Genomic DNA, 26403 nt, shown 5'->3' with positions numbered 1-26403 from the left:
CATGAAGATGATTAATCCGTGGAATAAACTACCAAAGGAATTTCCTACCATTTGAGGCTTCTCAAGTCAACACTGGAAGGCACTTGCCAAGTTTTAGTAGTTAATGGTCAAAAAATGCTTGTGGAAAGAACAACACATTCAAGCATGGAGTGGTAAATCCACAGCTGGAATGCCAGAGCTGGAAGTCAGACACAGTTTACAGGAATTAGCAGAGGGCACCTCCTCAGGCCTGAGTTATAGAAGAGAAAAAATAATTTCCTCTAATTGCTTACTTTATCTCTTTAATGAAGAGAACTTTGTCCCACCCTTTGCCATGGACAAGGATACCTGCCCTTGTCCCAGGCTGCTCCAAGCCCTGTCCAGCCTGGCCTTGGACACTTCCAGGGATGAGGCAGCCACAGCTTCTCTAGGAATTCCTTCCTGCCCCTCACCACCATCACAGTGAGAAATTTCTTGCCAATATTCCATCTACCCTACCTCTGGCAGTGGGAAGCCATTCCCCCTGTCCTGGCACTCCAGACCCTTGTCAAAAGTCCTTCTCCAGATCTCTTGAAAGTCTAGGGATTTTTTGATGTAATAAATTGATGGGTAGAGTTTATCACTTGCTCTGTATCTGATTTGAGACAAGTGTCCCATGAGGCTTTAACAAGAAGAGAACACAGGTGATTCATATCTCTTTAACATCGAAATACCCTCCAATATATTAATATAACCGACAGGATGTGTATGTCATGTCACAGTAATCACAAGCCCTGTGCATGTTCCACATTTATTACATCCTAGATCATTCCCGAGATGATCAATGTGCCTCGAGGGAGCTGGACCTTTACCTTTCTCCATGTCCTGCTGCCACCTGATGGCGCTGAGCAAAACAGATCCTAAAACTTCTATAGTACAGTGACATTTATTGCTCTGCCACCAAGGGATAAATCAGGCTGCATTGTCCCCATCTTTGATAACTGACAGTTCCTGTTCCAGGTCAGAGTCACATTCATCACCTACTTTATTTCTTCTCCTTTCAGCCACAGAATACTCCACCGATGTTAAGGTCAGATTCAATCTAATTTGGGCCTTACACAATGGGCCAGCAGAGAACCAAATTAGCACCTATTAACGCGTTGCGGGCTGCCAGATCGGGAATTACCTGGATTAAGGGGTTGACCAAATACAACGATTCCTGTTCCCCTGTGCAGCACCAAATCAGGGCTGCCCCACTGACCCAAATAGCCTCCAGAGCTTTCTCCCTTGCCTCAGTCCCACAGCACATGTTTGGTTTAGATCTGGCTGTTGGCAATTCTTCCTGACCTCAAAACCTTCTCTACTCTGCCAGTTCCAACAGCTTCCCTGAGACCCTGACATTTATTTCCTCAGGAAGAGGTTTCTTCCATTCCAATTCAAGTGCTGGAGGAAAAAATTAATGATAGAATAAAACCAAATGGAGGCTCTGCAGATGTGTACTGAGTACTCTGTTAACTGAGTACCAGATTAATGCATCTTTCACTGGGATTTTATGATTGGGATTAGCGGATGAATCTTATATGCAGATACCCACCAACCTTGCTCCATGGGACCTCATTGCACAGATAGTAATATTTAATTTATGATGCCAGTAGCCAAATAGCAGCATGTCACTGGTGCCAGAGCCAGGATCCTCCTGTTAACCAGAGGACTATTGACCAGGGGATGACCATTGACCCCTTCACAGAATAAGGAAAAGCCACTCTGTGGGGTGCCAGGTTTAAAGTGTGTGGAGGAAGCTCAATGCATTTCACAGAGAGGCCCAACATTTGCATTTGTTCAGATGAGGAACAAGAGCTAAAACTCCTCACAAAGTCAGTCAGAAACTTCAGCTGTGCTCAGATTTGGGTGAAGATCCCCCAGAGGGCTGAGCTGGTGGGTGTAGGAATGCAACATCCAACATTCTGAGCAGCTGACAGGGATGCTTGTCCCTGTGACAGTGAAATCCAACCACCACCACCCCAAATTCCACTGGTGTTCTTCCTGTAAATCCCAAGCACCACCACCCCAAGTTCCACTGGAGTTGTTCCAGCCAGCTCCAACTCTTCCCCACTCAGCTGCTATTTACAACTGTGCTTTTTTCCCCATTCCTTGGCTGGCAGAAAGTCCAAGCAGATCCACACTGAGGGGCTGAGAGCCATGCTGATACTTTTAGGGGCTTTTGCTCTCATTCCAGCAGGGATCTGTGCAATGCAGAGCCAGGATTTTTCAGGCAACTGTCTCTGCTTTGCCAAATGCTTTTTTAAACAAAGTGGCCTCAGTCGCAGCTCACTTTCTCCAGAGGAAATGACTCCGTGGCCCATCAATTCATCTTTACCATCACCATGGGAGTTCCTCTCCACTGTGCCCCTGCACATCTCCACATCAGCCCACCCCTGCCTGGTTTTCAGGGCTGTTTGTCCCTGCTGAAGGCAACAGCCCAGAATGCAGTGACACACAACACGCAGCGCCTTGAGACACAGGTGCACCTACTGGAACAACAACATTTTGTCTTTATTAGGAGTTCCCATGGTAATATAACACAGAGTTCTTAAGGAATAAAACACAAGACTTGGGGTTGGGATGGGGGGGTTGTTTTTGCCATTGAGACAATGGTCAAATATCAGTACTCCTCTTTGTCTACACACATGATCAGCTTTAGCACTTACAGCTCCTCCACTCATGGTTCACAATCACAAATCCAAGGGTTAAATCCAGCTAGTATTAAATCCTACTTTTTTCTTTTTTTAGAGCTTCAAGTCACTGCGGTTAATTAATTAATTCATTAAGTCATCATCTTTTTTTTTAGCATTTACATATGACATTCATTAAACAGACACAAAGCGGACGAGCTCTCACAGAAAAAACATGCTTACATAGCCTGCAAAAAACTTTTTTTTGTGATTTTTTTTCTTTCTTTTTCAAGAACAAATTAAAATTTAACAAGTTATCATGAGTCAGTGAAGGAAAAAAAAAAGGAAGACTTAAGTGAATACTGAAGAGCCGCAAGTGTTTCGTAGAACTGAAACGGATCTACAATTCTTTTTTCTTTTCCCCAACTCGTTGAAATTGATTTTAACATACAGGTGACAAAGAAAAAAATTTAAAAATGAAAATAGCTGCAATATATATATTAAGTTCATGGATTACTTAACAAACAAAGTGCAAATTCTTTATGCAAAACTAGAAGACCCAGGAGTTGAACCTAAATGCAAAATGTGTGGAGGAATATGGCAAAGTTTTTCTTAACTTTTGTGTTCAAAGTGGCCTAAAGAGTTTAGGTGCTGCAGCTGGGAGGGTTTGGGTAGCTAAGTAGCTTCCAGACACTTTGCAGATCCCACCATTGATACCTCATAACAACAAATTTGGTACTAATTTCTTGAAAGCCTTCATATGTATATATATATATATATATATGTTTTTTTCCTAAAAGAACCTGTAAACACCATTTAAGAAAATGCAACTATGGAAAAACAAGGTTGATGGAGGTGGCAAAGCACAAAGAGGGAGCAGAAGATGCAGCCAAGTGCCAGGGCAGGCAGACAGTGGAGACAACACTGTGGTAATAAAAGGTCTCTGTGCTAAGACAAGTCCTTGGGACTGCTGAGCCCTCCAGCTATGCCTAAGTGGGGATCTGATGGTGCAGGTTTATCCTCCATGTCCCAAAAACAAGAAGCCTCCACGTCCCAAAAACAAGAAGCCTCCAGTCCCAGAGCTACCAAACCTTCAATCCCAGAGGGTGGTTAAACATCCAGACCCTGATGGCTGCCCCAAAGCTGAGGCTTTCCTTTAAGGACCCCCAATGGTGTCTCAAATCCTAGGCATGTGAGGCTGGGCGGGGAACAGCCAGGCCTTCCTATGGGGATGTGCAGGATTCCTGCAGGGCTGGATAGCTGTGACATTCGTACAAGAGATTCTCAGCTGCTGGGGACCCAGCCAGCTCCCAGTTACAGCAGCTGGGCCTGGACTGGAACTGCCATAGATGCTTAGCACACGCTCCCTGACTGCCCTTTGAGAGCTAAAGATAAGCCCTCAAAGCTTTAAATAACCTCTCCTTGATGGCCAGGGAGGGAGTTTCTGCTACAAAAACCTTTCAAGCAACATGTTGCTCTTTGCCCACAGCTCCCTGCCCGTCCATACCCACCTTCCATAATAGAAGAAAAACTAACTGCTACAAACTCTTCCAGATACTCCATCCCAGCAGTTCCGATGGTGTCCAGCTCCTCTGTTTGCACCAGCTCAAGACCTGATGGACTGAAGATCCTATGGACCTGCTCCATGCCCTTACTGCAGCTATGTGACAAGAAATGTCTGGAAAATGCAACTAAGGGACACCTGAAGTACCAGGGTGGCAGTGGCAGTGACACTGGCGGGAGTCTCTGACTTGGATGAGGTTCGGGAAGAACAGGGAGATTCCCAGTTCTCAGATAAGGCTTCATAAACACAATGATACAAACATATTGAAAACACACACACAAACACTAAAAAAAAAGTTTCCTCAAGGACCTAATTTGCAGCAAAATCCAGGAGAAAAAAAGAAACCAAGGAAAAACCAACTGAACAGAATGGAAGTCCCCAAGGATTCTGGCTCAGCCACTGGCTGGGGTGATGTTCTCTGCCATTCCTAATGCTGGGTCCTGTTTCTCTCTCCTGGCAGCATCTAGTGACCTCAGCACTGGTGGTGGAAAATGGCCACAGACAGGCTGGGATTCCTGGTCCTTTGTGCTTGCCTAGCTAATTCTGTTGGAATACAGAACCCTACAGAATATCCAGTTTAAAACCCTTGAACTACTCTTCTGCTTGACATTAAAAAAAAAAAGCTTCTTCTACGCATTTATTTTTATTTCTTTCCTTTTTTTTGTGTGTGTGTGTCTTGAAGGCAGCTCCTGGGAAATTCACTTTATCCTTCCTTTACTAAAAGAAAGACGCTGAATAGGACAGAGACCATGTATCTCAAATACCCTCTTTACATTTACTCTTTCATGTCAGAGGTGTCAAAACACGGTTTATTTCTTTAAATGTGTAAGGGGCTGAGGAGGGGGGAAGTGCGAGGGGTTGGTGAAGATGAGGAAGGAACCTGAGGGGACTGAAAAAGGCGCTTTTACTTCAGCCCCTTCCCACACTGGGTGCCCGCAGTAACTGTCACAGGCTCTAAAAGAATCAAAAAGGGTCTCCAGGTGCCCCAGTCCCCCCAAGGTGTACCCGGTGGGCACAGGAGGGTTTGGTCCTTAGCCCAAGCTGGTGATGTTGGCACGGCCACCTGGCGGGGCCACAATGCGCTGGGTCGTGCGGCGTGGGATGTTGTCATCGATCTGTGCCCCTGTGGGAGAGAGAGGAGTCACCAACTCTGCCAGCGTTTAAAATCCATGTGGGTGTAGCACTTTGATGCTGCCTTAATGACTGGATTTGCTCTTAGAAGGCTTTTCCAGCCTAAAACATTCTGTGATTCTGTCTTTGGAGGAAAAGCCTTCACTGGCCCACACTGCCTTAATTCTGTTGAAACCTGTTCTGCTCTGAGCACCTGAAGCACCCAGCCCTGCACAGGGAAGAGTTGGGTGAATGATTATCTCTTAGCCAGCTTTACTATCCCTCTCTACAGTCCACCCTTCTTACAACTGAAGCACCAGCTGAGAAATCAAATCTTCCACATCCCAGATCCAGAGATGCTCTCAGCTGGCAAAGCTCTCCTGAAGTTTGTGTCATCTTGAAAAAAAAAGGGTTTTTTGCTATAGCCTCTTAAAACCAGAAAATACCCATTTCTAAACACAGCTGGAATGGTCTCAAGCTGAAGGAGGGCAGTTAGATGAGATATTGGGAAGAAATTCCTCCCTGTGAGGGTGGTGAGGGGCTGGGGTGAAATTTGCAGAGGAGCTGTGGCTGCTCCGTCCCTGGAAGTGTCAAAGGCCAGGTTGGATGCAGCTTGGAGCAACCTGGGATAGTGGAATATGTCCCTGCTCATGGCAGGGGGTGGGAATGAATGGGCTTTAAGACTCTTCCCACCCAAACTATTCCAGGATTCTATGATCTGCTCTCTCTAGACAGCCAGTCAAGGACTGAGCCCAGAATACATTGCAGCATTCATGTGACATCTTGAGAAGAAGCCGGAACTTAGGACAGCTCCTGTACTACTCTTCTTCCTCCCTAAAGGGAAAAGCTCACAGCTAAAATCCCCCCACAGCCTCTCTCATTCCATCCCTATCCCAGCAGAATGAACTCTGACCATGGGAGCACAAACCAGCTGCCATTTCAGTGCAATAAATCACTCAGCAATAAATCATTCCCAAAATCACATACCAGACAAGCTGAACCCAGACTGGTGCAGGTTCCTCACAGGCGGTGCCTGCTGTTTGGCAGGAGAGGTCTTGGCTGAGGATGCTGGTGTGACCGTTTTGGGTGTCACCGACACCTCACAGACTGGGCCGTCGTAGAGGCCTCGGGGCACCCCCCGCAGCTCAGCCAGCTGCAGGGAGAGAGGGCAACACTGCCTCAAAACACAGCTACAACACAACCTTAAAACACAGCCACAACACAGCCCAACAGCTGCCCAGATGTAGCTCAGCCAGTGACACACATTTTGGGATTGGTTGTTGGTAAGAGAATTTGAAAGCGCACAGCATCTCCTCTGTACTCATCCCTGGGGAGCTGCTCTCTATCTATATTTATTTTGTATCTATATACCGATTTTATCTATATATATTTTACATCTATATTATATCCATATCTATATCTATATATTTATATCTGTAACATATTTATATCTGTATTATACCTACATCTATATCATGTCTATTTCTATTTAATACGTAGCTCTATATCTGCATTATATCTATATCTATTTTATATCTCTATCATATCATATCTACATATCTATATGTTTATATCTATATCTGTATTGCATCTACATCTATTCCTATTTTATATCCATATCTATATAAATCTATCTATATAAACATATCTGTGTCTCCGTCCAACCCAAACAGTTTTGCAGCAAACAACTATTTTCCTAAAACCAATGTTTCTGCAGCTCAACACCTTCCATGATGGAGAACTGAGGTGACCTGAGACCGTGGGCACCCCAAGGCTCCTTGGCAATATGGATTTGGCTGCTCTGCACTCCCAAAAACCCCCACTTTTGGATCATCCTTGCTGTGTAATACTGTGAGTTGGGAAGAGCATACATTCCTACTTTGGCTCTAGATTTCTGTGCAGGACAAGATGCCTACTAATTAGTATGTGACATGGAATGTGCTGTGGCTCCAGCCAGTCTGTCCCCTGCCCCAAAGGTGCTGTCTTTTAATGATCCCAACCTATGTGCCCCTGGATTAAAGGCTCCTGACAGGTCTCAAATGCACCTTATTACTCATCCCCAAAAAGCCAAGCAGTGCTGAGACCAGCAGGGCAGCCCAGAGGAGCCAGGCTGGCTTCAATGGCCAGCCCTGGAGCTCAAGATTGGGATAAATGCAATCATTCCAGTTGAGATGCTGCCCAATTGGATTTATAGGTCAGACATGTATTTCTGTGGGAGGACACAGTTCCTGATCCCAGGAACAGGGATCTGCTCTCCATGGGGCTAAATTATGCCAGGCTGTAATTTTGATAACTTGCAATTTCTTCAAAAGAACAATCAAAGAAAGATGATTTGCAAGGAGCGGGAGGATCACTTGCGCCCAGCAGAACCAACAAAGTTCAGGAGTTGTCCAGCAGAAGGCAACACTTCAAACAGCAAAATAATTTCTCTCCAGAAATTATTTCATCTCTAAATAAAGTCCTTCAATTCTCAGCAACTGAGTTCAGTGTCATCTCCCTTGTCAGGCAAATTCAGGCATATCAAGACAGGTTCAGTTTTGAATGGGTGCATTTTACAGAATCATTTTCCAACTATTTTAGCCTCTTAAAAATAGAACATTGTTCCTCTTAAGCAGTCTGTAGGCTGTGCCTATGACTCACTAGTCACCAGACAAGAGCATCTGATCGTATCTGGCAGAAGGGAAAGCAGCATAACATATCTGTAACAAGAAATTACAATTCTAAATTGCTGGTGAGAGCTTTGATATATAAATGCTAATGATAACTTTTCCTGGGACCTCTGTGACAGGAGAAACCTGGTGGGTTCTGGGTAGTTTGACAAAATGGCAAAATTCAAGGGTTCCTGGACACATATTCAGTTTGGCTCTCCTCAGAGAGAGAAAAATTAAAACCTGCAGAAAACCCAAGCTCAATCCAAAGTATATTCCTGTAATTACTTGAGTGAACAGCAAAAATGAAAGAGGAATGAGATAAATGTGGCTCCCATCCAAAGAACAGCAGTGTGGCCTGAGCCAGGGGATAGCATCTGTTTTCCAGCCACTTTAACTCAGTGTTGTCAGAGGGAGAGAACAAATGTGTGGCCAACCATTGACACTCACCCTGCTCCTTGCTTTGATTCGCTTGTACACAAAGTCAGGGAAGGGCTTCCTGGGGATGTACCTCCCAGAGCCCTCTGTGACGTGGAGATTCCCATCCTCCAGCACGATCTTGCCCTGGCTGATCACCACCAGGGGAGACCCACGGCACTCCATGCCCTCGAAGATATTGTACTCCAGAGACTGCAATGAGAAAACCAGCACATAAGGCAAACATATTCACCCAGCAGAGCCCACTGGGCTTTAATTAGCAATCACTGGCCATGCTAATTGCCAAAATATTAAGGACAGATGGAAGCAAACACAACAGCGTTTACCTGAGCTGTATTTGCTGTGATTTAATAAAGGCTGCTATAAATTATCAGTCTAACTTTAGTGCTTTATTAATGCAAAAATTCCACTGAAATAAGGTTCATAAAGAATCCCAGAATGGTTTGGGCTGTAAGTTTATCCCATTCCAGCCTCTGCCATGGGTTGGGACCCTTTCCACTAGATCCAGTTGCTCCAAGCTGCATGCAACCTGGCCTTTGACACTTCCAGGGATGGAGCAGCCACAGCTCCTCTGAGGAAGAGAAAAAACAATTTCAAATGACAGCCTCCCTGTTTAAATATATTCAGGCACCTATGTCTGTCGAGCTGGGGGCAGATTTAGGAGCCACAGAAAGCTTTATGTGAGTTTCCTACTAAAAAGAATAATTCTGAAAAATCTGTATTTCAAACCAGTGTTTTGGTTGATGGGTCAGGGACCAGGACAATCTTATTTTATTTTAATGGGATTACTCATCCTCAATTAACTGGATTGGAAACATCACACCATGGAAAAAAGGCAAGTTTGAAAGAAATCACTGCAAATGTGAAACATCCTGGAATGAGATGCACTGCAACCATGTTATTTGGGGACTGTTACTCTAGTGACCATCTCTGAGTCAAATGCAGGTCTTTTTTACCGAGTTAATGATGGAGTTTGCCCTTGAAGTGTGTTATAAGTATGGGCAGGCCTGAGTGCAGCTTTGCACTCAGACCAGTGGTTAAACCACGTCTGAACCAGGTCCAGCGTGAAAAAAACTGGGGTGGTAAAGGAGGAGGCTGGGTCAGGAGCTTATGGATTAGGCTGCTTCCAAGAACAACACCACCTCCCTTTCCAGCTCCTGATGTTTCCTTGCCAGAGAGTGGCAAGAGCAGTGCGAATTCTTGGAAAATATCTGTAAGTTGCTCAAACATTTAAAAAAGTAGCAATCGTCCAAGGCCACATAATCAGAGGGTGTCCCTGTGCCTAACTGTTAAGGGGCCTTTTGTTTTCTGCTTGGCTAAACCAGGATATCTGGACTCCAAGGGCATCACTTGTATCAATTTCTCCTCTAACACAAGGCATTGTGAGACCCAAAAAATTACAGACTTTGGGAATCATTAAGGTTGGAAAAGAGCTCCGAGGTCACTGAGTCCATTGAGTGCCATGTCCAGACTGCCTTCCTTGGAAACCTCCAGGTATAGGGACTCCAAACCTCCCTGGGCAGCCCCTTCCAACGTCTATCACCCTTTCCGTGGAGAAATTCCTCCTGATGTAGCTTCAGGCGTGACGCCAGGTACAACAGGCAAAGCAATGACAGGGGACGAGGTCAGAGATGTGTTTGTAAGCAAACAAGCTGTGATTGCTCAGCTTTTCAAACTCTTGGGAATGAGAGCCCTTCATCCTCAATGCTCTTGGCACAGCTTAAGGGTGCAGCCTTTAGCCACAGCTGAGTGGTGGGGCTGACACACTGTCAGGGTTTTGGGGGATGTGCAGCTCTCAGCAGACAAAAATACTCCTGAATGGAGCTGGTTCTCCTTTGTCTTGCCAAGATCCATGCCAAAATCATGGAACCAATCCTGACTGCACTTGGGCATATCCACAAAAGAGAAAGTCTATGAGTTCTGTGTCAGGAAACTGAAAGAGCCCAGTTCATTTCCCAAAGACAACAGCCACTAAATAGAAATTACTTTCAAGCACTCCACCCAAACTACTTCCAGTTCTCTGAGCTATTCATAAGTACAAGCCCAGGTTCAGACCATGAATTCTGGCACCTAAAAGCAGTGAGTCCCCAGGTTCCCTCTTCTTAAGTCATTCCTCTCCAGATTGGAAGGAGTCTGGAAGCACCTCTAAGGTGACTGAAGTGACCAGACTCCTAGAATTCCTCTGTTAGAAGCTTAAGCAGAGGCAAGATGAAGCAAAACCATCTGTGACCAATTCTGACAAAGAGTTAAGTCACAGGGAAGTGAATCAAACCTTTAAAAAAAATGATGTTTCCTTGTGAATGTGGCCAGGGATCCAAGTGTGGAAGAAAATTTTGCTCCTTCAGCTCCAGAGTGAATGAAAGCATTCATGGGAAAAAAGAACAAACAGTTTTTTCTTTTTCCAGGGAAAGATTCCATAGGTTCATGGTCAGCAGCGAAACAAGTTGTCAACAAATGCAAACAGTGGCTGCTTTCTCTGAGACAGGGCTTGAATGTCACAGGGAGACTTTAGCCAGGCCCCTGCACTGGAACCATTCTGCAGATTCCCACAGGCTGAGACAGCTTGATAACTGCAGGGGCCAGATGTAAGGCATGGGACTCAGCAAAAGTGTCCCTAAGAGTGCCATCACTGCAGAAGCCAACAGCGACAAGCTGCAGAAGAGCTTAGGGGAAGGCAGGTTGTTTTGGGTACTGCTCTTTGCCAACTAATGTGGGGGTCACCACCAGGAAAGTCCTGCCTCCACACACATGTGCCAGATCAGTAGGCGATATAAATCCCCTCAGACCCTGGATCTGGGCCAGATTTCCAGAAAAAGTGTCCGTGAGCTGATAAAACTTCAGTGAAAAGGGGCAGTTCCCATTCCCACCACTGGCAAGCCTGGATGTCATAAACAACACATTGTCCTACAAGGCCTTTGCATATTTTAGAGGATTTAAAGAGCTTTCTGTGAGCTCAGATCTATGCATCCAACACTCAGGAAGAGCAGACGTGCTCTCTGCTCCAGGGGGAATCCATGTGATTTCAGATGGACTCATCCTGCTCACACAATTGAGCTCCACAGTGAGACCACAGAGGGCTTCAGGCACAGGGAAAATGACCCCGGCGTTGTCACAAGCTCCCGTTGCTGGCAGCACAGTCTGGCACTGAGGAAGAGAGGGGGAAAGGAAGTAGGGAATGGTAGGGAACATCCTTACTATGTTGTGAGTCTTGGCAGAGATTGTCTTGACGCTGTCAGGATCCCAGATGACCAGGTCGGCATCAGAGCCCACGGCGATGCGGCCCTTCCGCGGGTACAGGTTGAAGATTTTGGCTGCGTTTGTGCTGGTCACAGCCACAAACTGGTTCTCATCCATCTTGCCAGTCACCTGGGGGGACACCGCAGGAGTCACTGCGTGAGCCAGTGAAGAGCTGGCAGTGCAGCAGATTCCCAAGGATCTCCACAGGGGTAAAAACACCAAGTGGAAGGACCATGACAAGACAATAACACATTCCTGCAGCTCCTTCCACTCTCAATGTCCAGCTGAAATGTAAACCCATGACAGGTGTGACCTACCACAGCCTTATCCCAGATGATGGACATCCTCTCTTCGGTGCCATTGGTTCCTTCAGGGATCAGGGTGAAGTTGTCCTTCCCAACAGCTTTCTGAGCAGTGTTGAAGGTGCAGTGGGCACTGCCAGTCACTTGGAGGTCTCCACTGGAAGAAAAACAAAAGGTATTCAAGATATTTTACTGTAACAGGAGTGCTCCTGAAGGTAAAACAGCTTTTTGCTTGTTGGCAGCAACATCCCTTTTATCACCCATTTCCTCGTGATGAATCACATGTTGTTTGAACACAGAAAGCTCTACTCACCAGGACAGTAGTGAGTTGAGAAAATCAGGAGTGGTTGGGTCAGGACTCAGTGGTGGAGATGTAACAAAAGCTGCTGCCTTTGCCCAGTTCTTGCTCCAGTAATGGGATCCATCAGTGCCCAGGCTGGCTGTGATGGGCTCTCCATACACCACGGTGCCTGTGGGACAGGGACACACATAAACCTTCTGTGAACACCAAGGAATGTGCACTTCCAGCCTGGCTTCCTGGCAGAAAGCATCCTCCTGGGAAAGGACACATGCTGCAGGGCTGCCTGGTACTTCCTCTGAAGCATTAAATAAAGATATTGCTACTGACCAGAGCTGGGAGCAGCAAAATGTACAAAACCCTTTACACAACTGCAGAGGTTGGCACTGATTAATTGTTCTTGAAATGGTTACTGTAAAGATTCATTTTATTGTTTATATTCATTTTATTATTTATTTATCCTGAGCCAAGAACTTTGGAAGAACCTGAGAGCAACTCTAAGAGAGTGAGGAGATTCAGTCTGATCTAGAAGAGATGTGCAAGAGAAAGGATTTTAAAGTTTTTATAAATTATAGTATGAATTAAAGACCTTCTAACAAGGCCAAGTTTCTTGGAGTAGGGTCTATGCATAGACCAGGTGGGAGAAACCTCCTAGCAGGAAAGTTTTTCTGCATACAGAGAAAACCCATCACAGGGGAAATATCAGAGTTCCTGGTTCACAAACGCAACACAAGGGAACTCTGTGATCCCCCCAAGGCACACAGCAAATCTGTGGTAGAACTGGGAAATGGAACTGCATCTCCTGACTCTGTCCAGTGCATTCACCACCAATGCATCCTTCCTCCTCATTAACATTTTTGGAACCACATGAAGGAATAGCAGATCCTTAAGGCCAGGATACTCTGCAAGCTGGAATGTACCAGCACCATCTGCACACCAAGCAGATGCTGCAACTTCAAAAGCAGCATGAGCTGGCAGTCCCAGGGATCTGCTTACCAAATGCAACCTCGCCAAAATCTGCTCTGTGCCCACCTGCCTCCCCAAGCACTTCATCGGTTTGGATCTGCCTACCAAAGATGTGGGCAGCTGAGATGCCAACCCTAAATACTTCAGTCAGGAAAGATGGGCAGAGGGACAACCAGAGCTGGTCAGCAGGGTCTCACACCTCACCATGCAGAGTGAAAAGACAGAGTATTTCTTTCACTATATTGCCAGAGCTACTGTTACATCTCTGGGGGCTCAAGACAGCTGGGAAAGAGCCTACTAACTGAGGCAGGATGATGATTAACCGGCTCCATGCTGCTCCCAGGACCCTGCTGACACAGGAGGTCCAGGAACAGCCTTTGCTAGAGAGTTTCCAGGAGCAAAGGAAGAAGCTCCCTGACATCATTGGCCCCAAATAGGGTTCTGAAATCAAAACAAGGCCAAACACATGCTCGCTATTAATGGGAGGCCTCTTGTGGTCCAGCACACTGGGGATATTGTTCTGTAGGGAGTGATGTTTTCAGGCCCCAGATCTGCCAGTGACAGAGTCTGCAGGGAATCTCCTCCATACAAAAGCCACTGGGAACATCTGGCTTTAAATAATGTCTGTTCTTTGCCATTTAGCAAATCAGTCCTTGGACTGATTGTTTTTGCCTTGGATAGTCTTCGGTTATGTTTCCTCTATTGTTTGGGAGGGCAAGACCAGTGCGTGTGGCCCTTCTTGGTTACTGCACAGCATTTAACTCGAGTTATTTTAATAAAGGAACAGAGGATGGGGCACTGTTTATACCCCAATTTGTCTTTATAAGGAGAAAACACATTTTGAATGAAAACTGTGTTTTGGCTCGCTCAGGAGACTGAGTGAAGTGATCCCTGTTGATCATTCATCTGGGACAATCCCAGCACCTTTCACAGGCAGGGTAACATCCACCCAAGCCAAGTTGTGTTTTATGGCTTTCTGTGATCCAGGTGTGTGGTCCCTCATCCCAAAGCCCCACTCCACTTTTAACTGGTGGTCTCAGGACACTGAGTGTAGCAAGAAGGTGTTTCTATTGATGCTCCACCTTTGTGGGGCACATGCCTTCAATATTTTTATCTGGAAAAGAGAAGAGAGACTTCTCTGGCTCTCAGGATACAACTGCACATCAAGTTCCTTCCTGGGGGGATGCAGCATGCAGCCACATTGTTAGGTCAATGCATCTTCCTTCAGGATGATCCCCTCCGATGGAGCTGGGAGAGAAAGATTCATTCCAAACGGCTTGAGCTGCTTTCACAGACAGCCTTGAAAATCAGTCCTCCTCACCAACTCCTTTTACAGGAATCACGGGACCATAATATTCCTGAGCTGATGCACAAACACCAATCTGTTTGCTAGAAATCAGCTCCTCTCGCATCAAACACCCAGATGGAAAGTGATGTCATTTGTATACCCACCCAGGCTTATTTAGGCTGCAGAAAATTAAATCCAAGCCTTGTGAGGAAAGAAGGGGGTAAATCATCCTTCCTGGTTACTCACCCAACCTGAGCAGCTTTAAATAGAAGTGAAAGGTTTAGTCACAGGATAAAGCAGCAGACAGCACTCACTCTGTGGGCTATCCTGACTCCTTGAGGGCCAGGCAACAGGGGCAGGGCTTGGGGGAAGCTCCTGCATCCCTCAGAGCAGTTCAGCTCCATCACAAGCCTCAGTCAGAGAGGAGAGACATGAGCAGCAGCATCCACAGGGGGTCTGAGTCTTGCTTCTTGCAGCATCCCCAGTCAGAGTTATCAGAGGCAGTCACAATTCCCAAACCTAACCCAGCCTGCTGATTCACATCCCTGCATGGATGTCAGGCTATGAGTTACACCACATGAAAAGCATCTATTCCACAAACAAGAAGCACAGCAGGCAGCTGCAACTGGTGAGCCTTTTTGGCCACTCCAGCTAAATACAACAGGGCTTGTGAGTCAAGAACTCTGTCAGGAATCACTGCTGACCCCAGGAAGCACAGCAGAATGCACCAAGGAAAAACCACAGCAGCTGAAAGGAGGACCCAGTTGCAGTCTCCAGGGGAATTCACTACATGGAGAGAGCATGGAATGACTCTGTGATATCATGAAGGCACATGGCTTGGTGGGGGAGGATGAGTGTAAATAGAGAAGTTCAGGACTGAGCAGAACAAGCAGCTCCTGGCTCTGACCCAACCACTGAATCCTTGTGTGTTGGAAATGAAAAAGAAACCTTTCCTGTAGGGATGAAGCTGATGTTGGCAGGAGCTGAAGTGCATGAGCTAAGGAGGAAATAACTTACCCTTTTTCCTGGCTTGAGCAATGACATCAGCAGCACTTTTGCTCATCACCTTGGTGATATACAGGGGGCAGTTGGTCTGGTTGGCAATGGTTATTGCCCGGTTCACAGCCTCTGCCTCCACCTGAGAAACAGAGGCGGCAGCAGGTCAGGGACACCCGACAGCACCCCACTCATCCTCAGAAGTCACAGACCCTGCTCTCCCAGAAAACAACTAGTGACAAGGCATTTCCCACCTCTGTGCCTGAAAAGGCACAGTGTAATCACAGCAGTTAAATGACATCAAGCTGCCGTTCCCTCTCATTACTACCTTTTCTCCCAGGCCACTTCAGAGCCCCTCTGCCTGAACTAAAACAACACTCCAGGTGCCCAGGGTCAGAATGATTAAGCCCCTTCTTTAACCTAGACAAAAATAAGCAACTAAATGTTGACTCAACAGACCTGCTCCTGCTCCAGCCCATGCAGAAGGGAGATGTTGCACCACATACTCTGGTAAACCACATTTGCAAACAAGCCTCCTAAATTGTACCCTCCACTACAATCTCTGGCTTGGGATCTGAGAGTGTGAACCACCCCATAAATCAATTGCTTTTCCTTGCATGTGTACAGAGAATTAACCTCAGCTAAACTGAGGGTCACGTTGTAACTGCAGCCTCAGGGTGATCGGCATCGCTCTGATCTTATGGATCACACATCCTAATCAAAGGATCCAGGGACAGATTGAGCAGCTGGGTGATGCTCACTGTGCCTGCTGCCAGCAATGCCACAGACATTTTCCAAGTGAACAACAGAGGAAACAAACCCAGAGCAATCCCCCACCAGATTCCCCAATGCAAGAGGCTCCCAGAACCTCTTCCATGGACTTTGGTGGCATTGGCACACACCAATTTTGTGAAAATCTGCTCTGCAGTAACTGATCACAGCCCAAGTGCCTCAAATCATTATCACCTGTCCCAGAATACATTGCCCAGGCAGGTTGTGTCCCACTCCTGGAAGTGTCCAAGGCCAGGTTGGATGGGGCTCGGAGCATCCTGGAATAGTGGAAGGTGTCCCTGCCCACGGTAGGAGTGGGACTGAGTGGGCTTTGAGGTCCTTTCCAAACCCAAATCACTCTGGGGTTCTGTGACTGCTGGCTCTCAACACTGTGCTTGGAGGAGAAGAACCACCAGCTTAGGGAACCATGGCCAGGCTGATGTCCAAGTGCCCTGAACAGCTCTGCTCATGCCAGCAATGCCACCACTTGCACTCATGCCCTGTATGCAGCCAGAATGCTCCAGGAAAACAACAGCCAGGAGTTTTTACAGAAAACCAGCCCCCCAGAGTCAGCAGGGTACTCTCTGAGACTCAAAGGGTTACAGCCCCAGGCAGGGGATGCTCACAAGGGGGTATTTTCTCACCCAGATACCCCAGACATATGGGAAAGGCTGTGACTGAGGGTTTTGTTCCAGGATGTTGGACCCAAAGTGTCACAGCCAGCAGCACTCACACAGGCTGAAAGGAAGAGCCAAGAAAAGCCCAGATGTCCCTCCTGAGAGACAAGGGGAGGACTCAGACAGGCCAGAGCTTCCAGGCCATGGCCTCCATTTGCAAACTCCGCACTAGAGCGGGTCTGTGCACAGCTCTGCCTCTGCAGCACCTGGGAACCACATTTTCACTCCGTGCCTCAGTTTCCCATCAGGCAAAGCAGAGATGAAACAACACACACCTCCAGACTTTTGGGCAGAAGGCATTTGAGCAACGGTGAAGCAGCAGGAGAATATTTTCTGAACAAGGCTGCTGAATTCCTGCCTTGTGCCCAGATGCTATGGTGACAGGCATATAACAAAAACCGAACAAGTAGTCCAAAGGGGAATGTTTGCAATTACCAGGATGCATTAGAAGCCCTAGCACAGCAGTTCTCTTGGAACAAAAACAAAACAAAACAAAACAAAAAAGACAGACATTTCCTGGAGCATTTCAACTGCTTGTGCTTCCAGCATTTTTGTGGCTGAAATAAAAACAAAAAAATGATTGATTGCTTGAAAAGTCATCACAGAATGAACTGAGCTGTGAGGGGGAGAGTTTTCCAGAAAGCGATGGGTGAGGCTGACTTGGGATGGTGCTATCTTAACTCAGGCCCTGTTTTGTGGCTGGAATAACGTGCTGAACACTGAGGTGAGCAAAGCTAAACCCCCGAGTCAGCAGTGAAACTTAAGTCTCAATTGGAGCCTCCTGCCAGCCGGGAATTCAGATGTGTGCACTCCAAGACACAAGTGCATGTGGCCAGCCCCTGAATGCTTCACTCTGATGTATTCTACCTGAAATGAGTAGGAGTTTTGAGTTAATGAATGTTTTAGATTTGCTCAGCAACTCCTGCTGGTGTGCTGTAGATGGAGTTCTGAATGACAGAGCCGTCCAGTCAGATGCCAACCATCCTTAGGACGGGCTTTGCATTCCCTGAAGGACAGCAGGAAAAACCAATTCTAGTGTCAACAGCACCCCAGAGAGACACAACAAACATCCACTTCACTGAAGTCAACAGGAATTAGGGATCTGCTGCCACCCTTGGAATGTGGCCTCTATCAGCAGCCAGCCCAAGGGGAGTTGGATGTTTTTAAAGCACAGAGCCACTCCCGCGCTGCAGAAAGGGGGAGGAGGGAAGCAGATGACATCGTTTCCTGCTCGGTTTCCTATGACTTTCAAGGCGGAGAATGTTGGACCAAATGCTTCCCAAGCCTGGGCAGAGCACAGCTGAGTTCAGCTGCACAGAAGCTGCCCCATATGACATCAGGGAGAGGCTTCACTGAGCCTCATCTGCAGCAGCCATGTGTCCTCAGGCTGCCTTTTTCCTCCCTGCACTGAGATAGAGCACAGTCCTGCACAGATTAACAATCCATCCATGCCTGGCAACCACACAACTCACACTTTAAAGCTCCTGCTCCATGAAGGATGAGCTCTTAAACAGCCAGACACAACTTGGCTGGTTTGATATCCAGATCCTCTTAAGGTAAGAGCAGCATTCCCTTGAAAACACCACAAATTGAACTCCATGAAGTGTCACACCAGCATCTGTTCCCATTCCCCTGATGCAGGCCAGAAATATGTTAAAAAACCACAAATTGGATGACTGACTGGAAAGCTCAGTGCAAAGTGTTTGCTCACAATTTCAGGAAGCAAAAGATTCCAGCTCTGGGAGCCACACAAAGATTCTGTGTTCTGTGGGGATTCACTTACAAGTGGAGCTTTTTTTTTTTTTCCCTAGGCAACAGAATGATTTATGTTCCTACTGAACTGCCTCTGGATGCTGTTTGTCAGAGTCCAGGGGAGGAAATGCAGAGTGAGCATGAGGGGCATGTGTGGATGATCTCACAGCCCCAGCTCCCAGCTGCCACATCTGGAAGGCAGCAAAGCCCCAGGATCTTGGAGGAACAAAAAGAGCTGCTTGTGCAGAACAGATGAACCCCACAAACCTGGAATGCCACGGTGAGGTGTCCGGCTTAGAGACAGTGAAGGACTGTGAGTGAAGAATGCAATGGGAACCAACCTCAAAGGCAAAGTTTTAAGGCTCTTTAAAACTTCTGGGATTTATTTCAAAGGCTTAGAGGGATTGGAGTGCTCGTCCCTGGAGAAATCTATGGGGAAATATGAAGGGTAGCTATCTTAAAGTGCTGCGCTAAGGCCTGAGCATGACCTCCTCTCTCTGGTACATATTTTCTGTGCCTTCAGCAAACCACTTAATCCATTGCTGTAAAAACCCCCACCCCATTGGTAAAATATCAAATATCACAGTAATGGAAGCTATGGAAGTACCTAAATCAATGTTAGGATTTGGGCATATATTTAAAAATTCTGCTAATTCACTGGAAGTCTGACAAAATAATGACCAAGAGAGAAGCCCAAGACACTAGACCTAGAAAGTACTACAGCAGAATTCCACTAACATAACCCCAAATGCAGAAAAATCCTATTTCCAGCCACATTCACCCCAACATGAAGTACTTAATGGCAATGGAGAGACGTTACAAACTGGGGAGGGGGTAATGCAAAGGCAGGGGAGTTCTCACCTCTTCAGGTCTGCTCAACACATGCCCTTCAGGGCCTGTGATCCCCAGCTCCAGGATCCTTTGCTGCTCCTAAGGCAGAGAAGAAAAAAGAGCAGGGATGAGATTTAAAGCAACAGGGAATTTTTCTTGCAGTACACACAGCTATTGGAAAGGTGCATGAGTGAGATCCTGAGCATCTGTGCTGGCTAAAAATCACATGGGGCTTTGCATAAGGGCCCTGCAAGAAAGTCCTGTCCAACTCCCCTTGCTGAGAATAACCAGAGCTCACAAAACCTTGCTGATTTGTTCACAGGAGGTGAAGTAAACCTTTTATTTGGATTCACTTCATACTGGGCTCATAGCCCCTCAACTTTCAGCACTCATTTGTGTCTATAAAATCATCTTTAAGATGTGGCAAAATGATAACTCATGGAAAAAACTGTCCTGCAACTGGGCTCAAGGACTGGGGTGGGCTCTTGCCCAGCCAAAGAACACAGAAATCCTCTGGGTGCTTGAGACACACTGTACAAAATGAGCTGGAGATAAGATTAAATTGAATACATTATTAACATTTCTCCCTTGCTGCTGTTTGAAGGATAAACAGACCCCAAACATCAGCACCCCATGTACTGTATGAAGCTACATCCCTTCACACTCCCCCTCTTCTTATTTCCTGCAGAACAATTTGTTCCACACAGTGACAGTCACACCCAGCTTTTCACTTTTGGGGAGAGAGGCAGAGATGCCCAATATCCACCCCAAACTGTAAGCTGCCACAAAAACCTATTTTATCAGTGTCAAAGGTGTTAAAAATTGCTCCACAGCCCCACTCACACCCTTGGTACAACCATGCCATGCTCTCAAAAGCTTGGGTGGCTCTCAGTTTGCAAAGGAGGAGTCAGAATTTAAACCCCTCCCAGCATTTGAAGCCAGTAACTCAGAGAACAAACAGGCCATACCTCAGCGATGATGTCACCGTTCTCAGCATGCACTTGGGCTGTGGCGCCAATGTCCCGGATCACACTCAGGACCTCATAAATCTGGGGGACAGATAACACACATCACAGCAGGAACACACCTGTTGGTGAGGCCACACCACAGATCCCCAGAGAAAACAGAATTTTGCAGAGGAGAAAAGAGAAAGAGAAGCACTAAGCAATGTAAGATGTGGTTTGCTGGAGAGAAGCAAACCATTTTCATGCCTATCACTGAATTTCCCAATTCTACAGTTGGATGCTGCTGATGTGGCAAAGAAGGATTATCCAGTGGCAGGTTTGGAGTATGGGAGGAAGAAACAGCAACAACTCAAGCCCCACAGCTGGATGATTTTAAAAGACTTGCAGAGTTGTACCTGTTTGATGTCTCATTTACTGGTGCCTGGCACGAAAAACATCCCTTACATCTAAATGGTGGGGGCATGTTCTCCATTGAAATCCATTATCTGGAGGTAGGAGCAGTGTGATTTCCCACTCCAGCAACCAGCCTGAGAGGGCTCAGGTCCAGTAACCCCCAACTGGCGCCATCAATGTTCCCTCATCAAAATGTTTCCAGAGCCCTCAGAGATAACTCACACACCAACACTCCCAGGCATTCCTTTCCTCCCACACCTTCAGAAACATAAATTGCTCCTCTGAACAGCTAAATGTGCCCAAATGTGCCCACCAGAACAGCAAACAGGAGGGCAATTAATTCCTTTCTAAGGTCCCAGTGATTCTACCACCAAAAAAAACCATCTCTGGACCAGAATCAGTTTTAGCTTCTAAACAGAATAATTATAATTAGCCCAGAGATCTCCCTGTCCTGCCCTGTGCAGAGGCATAAAGCAGCAATTCAAAGAACTGCCACTGCTTCTATCCCAAAGGAGCTGGGAAAAAACCTCCAACCTCTCAAAATGAGAGTTTTACCATTGCTTCCCTCAGCCAAGCCTTTCAGGGTTTGCTGATGGTTAGGTTTTATTTTTAATTAAAAATATAATCTTCACAGCAGAGCTATGGGTGCTGTTGCCAATCTTAGGTACTGTAACACACATAAAGATTGGAACCAGGATAGAGTGTCAGATCCCAGGATATTGAACTTAAACACTAATTTGTGACAAATTAAACACAAAGCCTTCCTTCCTACCTGAGAATCACTGAGCTGAAAGCGATCTTTGAAAGCCATGTACACCAAGAAGGAATTCACACCTGGGGGAAAGAGAGCACATTGCAGTAAAGCCATGGACTACAATCCCTAAATCAGCTGTCAGCAATAATTCCATTAATTCACTGTAGGAGGTTGAGTAACAAAATAAAAGCAAAAAATGGATCTCACCCAAAAGCAGAGACTGGGCCTACATGGCTGATCCCCCTCACCCTCCAGGGAGAACAATGGGAAATCTGTGTCTATGACATGTCCAAACTGACCCTCACTGATCCTAAGCTGGCTTTTCCTCTCCAGCCTTTGGAACCACTAAAAGCACTCACCCAGCACATGTGGGAAGCTCCCATTATGGCATAAAATGCTGGGTTTTCAAACTACAAACAGGATGGAAAATTACTCCAGCCTGAGGATGACATGCCAAGGGTAAATAAAGAGGGGGAAAACCTATGAGGTTGTTTTACTCAGCTCTTCACTTTTAGCATCCAGAGTTGGATTGGTCCTCCTGGGGCTCCTATTTCCCTTGTTTACAGCACTTTAATGGCTGCAGGTATCATCAAGGGCACTGATGAACCCGAAGGACCTTCGCTGGACAGAGGAGCTGCTCTGCATGGGAAAAGCAGGAGATTCACCTCGGGAAAATCAGTGCTGCAACACCAGTGTGCCCCAACCCCTGAGCCCTCTGCAATCCCAACTGCCCAAACCTTCTCAAGGAGCCATATGGGCCTAAAACAGCTTTATTTGGATATAAAAGTAAAATACTGCATGAGAGACAGCCCTAAATAATAGGGGATCCTGAAAAACAAGGAGGGGCAAGGCTTCCCTGGCTTACCATGATCTTTAACTAGAGCTTCCATCTCCTCCTGGACACCTTTATGCCACTCAGTGATGTCCACATGCAGGGAGTAGTCACAGCAGGATTTGCTGTCTGCCCACTCTCGCCACTGGTCAAACGCCGTCAGCAAACTGGTCCCAGGCTCAGGAACCACGTGGTCAACTGGGAACGACAACCAAAGCACTGGTAAATTGCTGGTGCAGAAGCTTTCCTGGGTGCCCAGGACAGCAAGTACAGCTGTGCAGAGGCTGTTCCAAAATCAAGGCATCCTCTTTCCCCTTAAAATATTTCTAAGTTTGCAATTTCTCAGTGGTTTCTAGAGAATGCAGCACGGAAGTCGATTATGGAGCACCAGCTGAAAGAAAATTAGCTGTTATTACAACCTGTTCACTACAGCTGTTGGTGTTGCACATCCCAACCAGGAGCACCTTCCAGAGGACTGGAGGAAGCAGGACCAACAATTTGTGGTTGGAGAGATCTCTCTGACATTGAGAAGGTCCTGCTGCCTCTGGCACCTGCTTAGTTTGATCCTCACACCAAATCCAGCAGCAAATGGATTCACAGGCAGCTGCAGCTGCAGGACAGCCTCAGTGGGTGATGCAAGGGACCTGGATCTGAAGGCTCAGTGTTCCTGGTTTTTATTTGAGCACATGGAATCTCTGAGCTCTTCAAAAGACACAGTGAAATAAAAAAAAGAAAGTCAGCATCTCCAATACTGACTGAGAGAACAGGAAAAGCCTGTGTGATTTCAGGGGTCACAAACTGGGAAGCACTGCTGGGGCGGAGGAGAGGGTCTGGCTTGAATCTACATTAAAACACACAGAAAAATAAAAAGTTGCTTCAATTATCAGCAGAGAAATCCCAGCAGCTTTTTTTTTTTTAACTTTATGGTGACGATCAGGGCTGCTCTAAGTCACAGCTGGGATGAGAGACAGAGCCCCTGGGATCCACTCACCCCCAGGGCAGAACAAAGCTTTGCTTTGCCCCCACACAGACACAGCAGCCAAGATTTACTGGTTTTGCACTCTAAGGAACCAGATTCACACTGGGAAAGGCAGCCCAGCTCTCCTGAGCAGCCACGAGCCTCAGTCACCGAAGTCAGCAGAGACCTCTCAGCTGCCTGAGCTGTGTACACACTGCACAAAGCCAAGAGCTCACCCAAAACGACATCCCTGCTGCAAAACTCTGCCCACCCTCTCCCCTTTGCAAAGGGAGACAGCTTAGAATATTTCTGCTTTCCAAGAGGCTTTTCCCCTGGAAGCATCACACCAAGGCAAGGACATGATATGCACATCCTTACTGCCTTGGCAGCTGCAGCTTTCATCAGCTCAGGGCTGCAGGAGTGGCTGGGGGTCTCTTTGTTCCCCCCGTACCCGTCACAGAAATCTGTGCTATGAGTGAAAACTTGGAAATTTGCCTCTTGTCTGGCACCACACCAAGGATGTGCTTTTCACCACCACTGCAAAAAGGAGCCCAAATATAAGCAGACAACAAACTGACCTGTTTTTAAAAATATCATCCAATTTCTGTTCCATGATCTGACCACCCCAGTGGTCAGAAACCTTCCACTAACTTCCAGCCTGAATTGTTTCTTGGCCAGTACAGAGCCCTTGTTGCTCTGTCAAAGTTAATCTTTAGCTTAAGTAGAATGAACAACAAGGAGAAAAATAACATTCCTTTTGTTTTTTCCAATGGGATGTGGAGAAAGCCCAGGTTTACACAAATATCTAATTAAAAAACCCAAAAAAAGTCCATTTAATCTCTAACACATCACAGGAATAAACACATCTCCACTTGAGACTAAAGGTGCCCTCAGAGCTCTATCAGCCCCAAGATGATGGATGGGTTGTGGGCATTGGGAAATCGTGCCTGAAGGCACCAAGGGGTTAACACAGAGTCCTCAAAGCCCAGCACTGAGCCCCTGGGAATGCTCTGGAGCTCCCGGGAATGATGGTGTTGTCAGGGATCAGAGCTTTATCACCACCTCACCTCATGCACTACCCAAGGATGACAAATGGTATTTTTTGGAGGCAGTAGAACCAGGGGTAAGGGAGCTCTGTCAGCTCTCTGACAAAGCCAAACCACAGCTGGTTGCAATAAGTGATGGAAGTGCTGGTGCAAGTGTGCAGGGAAGTCAGCTCCAGGGGTTGGGAATATCTCCTGTGGCAGCACCCCATAGCTCCCTGACAGCCAAATCACTCCCTAGCCCCTTCAAAACGCAGCACACTTTTTCTCTACAGCAGCTCTGCCAGGCAAACATCAGTGAACAACCACTTCCCCACATCCACATGGAAGAACTCAGCAGGAAAGCAGCCTGAGAATGCAAGGTAAGTGACAGTCTTTGCACCCTGGGACTGAATTGGTCTGAAGAGACAGGGGAAGGTCCCAGCAGAGGACACCAAGAGACAGTCATGGTGACAGGGACATCCCTGGAGAGGGGCCCAAGAGCTGGGCTCCTGTACCTGACCCAGGGGCAGGATGGAAGCTATGCTGCCACAGCAGGCAAGCAGGAGCAGTGGATGCTGCACAAAAGGCATGGAGAAAGTGGATGTAATACCATATCCTGGTCTGGAGCAATTCAGACACAAATGGCAGTCTCCTCGATTTTTCCATCCTGTTCTGGCCTGTTCAGATGGCCAGATGGAAATGCAGCTTAGAGAAGCTTCTTCTAGCCCTCAGGCACAGCTCAAGAGCGCAGAGTAAAACAAAAAGCTTTTTCTTTCAGGTCCCTGTGCTCCAGAGCAGCACAAGAAGCTGATGGAGGAGGCTCCATCCCACCACGTTCCCACAGCCCCAGGCTTCCAGGATGACCCCTGGGGATGATCTGTCCCAGGACCATGGACACAAGGACTGACCTACCCCAGCTCACAGCAAATCTCCCTCCTGGAGAATTCCCAGGAGGCTTCCCATGGGAAAAGCAGTGCTGTCCTGACCCCACAATGCTCCTTCTCCCTGGGAATCCCATCCCACTGCCCCATCTTTCCTTCTATCACCTCGGCAACCAGGAATGTTCAATCCCTGGGTGACCCCACGCCTGCAGGGCACACTTAAAACAAACTGCAGTGACACAGGCTGTTGTCACCCCTTTATTCCCTCCACCACCACAGCCTTGATCTGGTGTGCTTCCCAGCCCAGATGTTTTCTTCCAGTTGTTGATTTTTTTGCTGTGCAAATGAATTCAGCTGCTTGAGGTCTGAGAAGGAAGTTGCCAGCTCATTTTTAAACTAAAAGCTTGTTCCAAAAACAGAAAAAAAATAACAGACAGGAAAAAAAAAAAGGAAAAGGAAAAGATAATGTAAGAATCACTTCATCGGTACTGAAATCTTCAAAGAAGAAATTAAATAGCTTTGTGGGCCTTGTAGTGGCTCCCTGAATCTAAGTGAAATTCAGGTCTAATCCAAATTTTTCTCTTTATTTAACACATCCTCAGCAAGGCACAGGTCAAAGCCAAGCTCAGGGTTACACTGATTTCTCAGCTAAGAGCAGAAAACATTCTGTCGACTATCTTTTAACCTTTTGAGCAGCAGAACCCAAAATGCAGCAGCCCAGGGCTGAGGGCAAACAAGGCTGTTACACCAGCAAAGGAACTTCTTTAAAAAAATGAGAAAAACTATTTTATATATTACAAATATTCTAATTTTTTCCTTATTAAACACTGACAGGATTCCAAAATACCTGGACAGTCTGTCTTTCTCTCAGACAATCCAAGTTCTAACCTCCCTCCGAGGGCAGTGGAATTTGAGCACCTGTGGACACACATGCTCCAGCCCTAATCATCCAGACTCTTAATTACCCTTCCCATTCCTGGTTTGACTCTCCTGTCATTACACACAGGCTTACAAGGTGCACCTGCTCCTGTATCCCAGTGTTCCAGCTCCCACCCACCACCAGCCAGGGCTGTTTTCTTGCCTGCCC

The 26403-nt window shown here is 46.8% G+C and overlaps 1 protein-coding gene across 3 annotated transcripts in view; it reads right to left on the bottom strand.

Moving 5' to 3' along the window:
• Window positions 1–2483: 2483 nt before the first annotated feature.
• Window positions 2484–26403, bottom strand: part of DPYSL2 (dihydropyrimidinase like 2) — a 51096-nt gene continuing 27176 nt past the window's right edge. For all 3 annotated transcript variants that reach the window (XM_031063565.1, XM_005428952.2, XM_005428951.2), the window contains exons 5-15: window positions 22486–22650; window positions 21639–21700; window positions 20477–20557; window positions 19539–19607; window positions 15499–15619; window positions 12243–12399; window positions 11945–12086; window positions 11586–11756; window positions 8403–8582; window positions 6292–6457; window positions 2484–5317 (exon numbers count right to left, since the gene is read on the bottom strand). In XM_031063565.1, coding sequence (XP_030919425.1) covers window positions 5226–5317; window positions 6292–6457; window positions 8403–8582; window positions 11586–11756; window positions 11945–12086; window positions 12243–12399; window positions 15499–15619; window positions 19539–19607; window positions 20477–20557; window positions 21639–21700; window positions 22486–22650 — 1406 coding nt within the window. In that variant the 3' untranslated portion in view covers window positions 2484–5225. The remainder of the gene's footprint in view (window positions 5318–6291; window positions 6458–8402; window positions 8583–11585; window positions 11757–11944; window positions 12087–12242; window positions 12400–15498; window positions 15620–19538; window positions 19608–20476; window positions 20558–21638; window positions 21701–22485; window positions 22651–26403) is intronic.

Source organism: Geospiza fortis, unplaced genomic scaffold, assembly GCF_000277835.1.
Source record: "Geospiza fortis unplaced genomic scaffold, GeoFor_1.0 scaffold176, whole genome shotgun sequence".
In the NCBI taxonomy this organism is placed as follows: Eukaryota; Metazoa; Chordata; class Aves; order Passeriformes; family Thraupidae; genus Geospiza; species Geospiza fortis.
This window is presented reverse-complemented; position numbering and strand designations above follow the sequence as displayed.